This window comes from Sinocyclocheilus anshuiensis, unplaced genomic scaffold (assembly GCF_001515605.1).
Source record: "Sinocyclocheilus anshuiensis isolate Anshui unplaced genomic scaffold, SAMN03320099.WGS_v1.1 scaffold366, whole genome shotgun sequence".
Classification (NCBI taxonomy): domain Eukaryota; kingdom Metazoa; phylum Chordata; class Actinopteri; order Cypriniformes; family Cyprinidae; genus Sinocyclocheilus; species Sinocyclocheilus anshuiensis.
Window position 1 is genome coordinate 1,775,331 of NW_015547673.1, and position 2,623 is coordinate 1,777,953.

The 2,623-nt window shown below is 39.2% G+C and overlaps 1 protein-coding gene across 1 annotated transcript in view; it reads right to left on the minus strand.

Moving 5' to 3' along the window:
- Nucleotides 1-520: 520 nt before the first annotated feature.
- Nucleotides 521-2,623, minus strand: part of LOC107702883 (eukaryotic translation initiation factor 2 subunit 2-like) — a 5,985-nt gene continuing 3,882 nt past the window's right edge. Inside the window, exons 4-6 of the mRNA XM_016505325.1 lie at nucleotides 1,384-1,513; nucleotides 807-901; nucleotides 521-690 (exon numbers count right to left, since the gene is read on the minus strand). Of these exons, the coding sequence (XP_016360811.1) occupies nucleotides 538-690; nucleotides 807-901; nucleotides 1,384-1,513 (378 nt within the window). The 3' untranslated portion in view covers nucleotides 521-537. The remainder of the gene's footprint in view (nucleotides 691-806; nucleotides 902-1,383; nucleotides 1,514-2,623) is intronic.

Sequence of the window (2,623 nt, forward strand, 5' to 3'; positions counted from 1 at the left end):
CGGGCCGGCGGGCCGTCCAGGAGCCCTCTCGAATGCCACCCTCCACGCGTCGGTAGCCCCCCGGGATCGCTTGATCAGTCGGCGCCGGACCGTGAATTTAACCACCCGTAACTCCCGAACCCCGAGGGCTATTGACGCGGGGGTGGTCTCATTCGAAAGAGGGCCTCGAGACGTACACTCGATTCACGTTCGAGAGGCCTGAATTTGGTGCGGATTCGCCGTGCCGTTAAGGAGATATGGCCGTTCAACGTTTCAATGGTTTTCCATAGACTTAAGCTTTAAAGCGTTTCATCCAGGTCGCCAGTAGCAAACAATGGTGCACGCTCTGCTGGACAAACTAAGTAATTACACCATTTCAAGCATTTTATCTGCGTTATATGTTCTGTAAAAAAAATTTTCATATCGGCGGCATATTCGCCGATATATGCTCATATCGGCCGATAATATCGGCTAAACGATATATCGGTCGGGCTCTAGTATTATCTGTTGTATTATTTTTAAGAAAATACAGCAGACATGGATACTAAATGTTTATACTCACAGTTTGCAGATGTCAGTGAAGTTGACAAAAGAAGTTTTCTTGGTCCCAACTCGGACCACCTGAGGCGGCTTCATCACAAACTTCCTCTTCTCCCCTGCCACCATATCAGGGTTCTTCTCCCTCATGATGTTAAACACCCGGCTTAACAACTGTAAAGACGCAGACATGTAAACAATGATACTCTAAATGAAAGGAAAACTATGTCACAAGCATGGGGTAGAAGTACATCAGATGTGTGAGGAATAAGAAGGATTACTCATCATACCTCATCGTAGGTGTAATCCCTCTCTGAACCGGCCCATGCTGGGCCCGACTGTGAACTGAATGTGATGCCATCTGTGCTTTTATCATCCTCGACAACTGTAGTAAAATATAGGTGAAGAATTCACACAATCAAATATTTAATCATTGCCGATAAAATATTTTTCATGAACTCTATAGTTTCTGGTATTAGAAAATTCATAATTTAAAACAGTGCAATTGTAGTGCATTAAAAACCCTTAAAAAGAAAAAAAAATTAAATGATTCTTTTCATAAAATTATAAATTTGATGACGTAACGCAGACTTAATTTTATTGCAGACATATGGAACAGAACATGTAGAAGAGTGGCTGTTTCTTGCAAAAACGCAAGATGTAACTGAGCTGCATAAATAGAAAAAAAAACTTCTTAAAGACAGTTTTGAGACTGATGTGAATTTAGAGTCAAATTCCTTGTAGATGGCAGCTCTTGATAACTGAAAGCTTGTCATACACACTTTTTCCTTTAACTTCTACCTTTTATTATTCTATAAATAAATACAATTATGCAGCACACTAATTAAATTAAGTGTGTCTTCATACCATCATCCTTTTCCACAGTGTCACTTTCCTCAACGAATTCCACTTTTTTTTGTTTCTTTTTTTTAGCTGGAAGCATCAGATCCAAATCATCTTCCTCCATTTCCTGCTGCTCTCCGTCAATTTTCAGCTCCTGGTCACCAATAAAATGAAGAGTCAACAGCCTTTAGAAGAACTACCCAATACAAGAATATAAGCTTAATGGATGTCACATTAGGAATCATTATATCAGACAGCTAAAAAAAAAAATTACAATATCAGAAAATGTAATTGACCCACTTTATATTAGGTGACTATGTACTTATGTCAAAAAAGATAATTGTCAGGTACTTAATGTTGCATTGCAAAACACTTCTGATGTGGGACACGATAAAAGTTAGAGACAGGTTTGGCAGTATGGTTAGGTTTACGTGTGGGTTAAGATGTAGGTGTAGATCACAGTGTAATTATAAATGAACTACAGAAACTAATTACAGATGTAATTGCATACAGGTATTTTTAAAATAAGTATAATGTAAAAACATGTATCTACACGGTAAGTGCATTGTTTCATGATTAATATAAATGTTAGTACACAGTAGTTAAAGTTATTAGTAGTTAAAAAATATAAAGTGGGTGCAATTTCTTTAAATAATAATATTAAAGGGTTAGTTCACCCAAAAATGAAAATTAGACCATAAATTACTCACCTTACTCATTACTCAAGTCTGTTTAATGTTTAATGGCACTCAGCAGGTGTTGCATGCATCCGTCCAAAAGCAGTTAATTAAAATGTGCCCATCCATAAAAATAAAAAAAGTGTCTCACACGGCTCCGGGGGGTGAACAAAGTGTAGCTTGCGCCAACAGTTGTACACGGAAGCAACTCCGGGAGGATGCCGTATGAGTTCAGCGCTGCGCATGTGCCGGTCAGTCTCGTGAAAACCAACGTTTGTTAACAGGAGCAAAGTTTCCTTACTTTAGCAAAGGAAAACCAGTCTCCTCTTGGCTTATATCGAAATCCTCAGACATTCTTCTTTACAAATCCTCGTTTTGTACTTCTAATTAGTGACCGTTGTTTTGTTTTGATCTCTCCCCTGCGCTTCCGCATGCGTCACTTCTGAGCGGCACTTGCGCAACGCTAAACTCATACGTCATCCTCCCGGAACTGCTTCTGTTTACACCAGTTTACACCATACGTTTTGAATATGGATATTTTTCTTACAAAAACGCATCGATTCACTACAGGAGGCCTTTGTTCACCC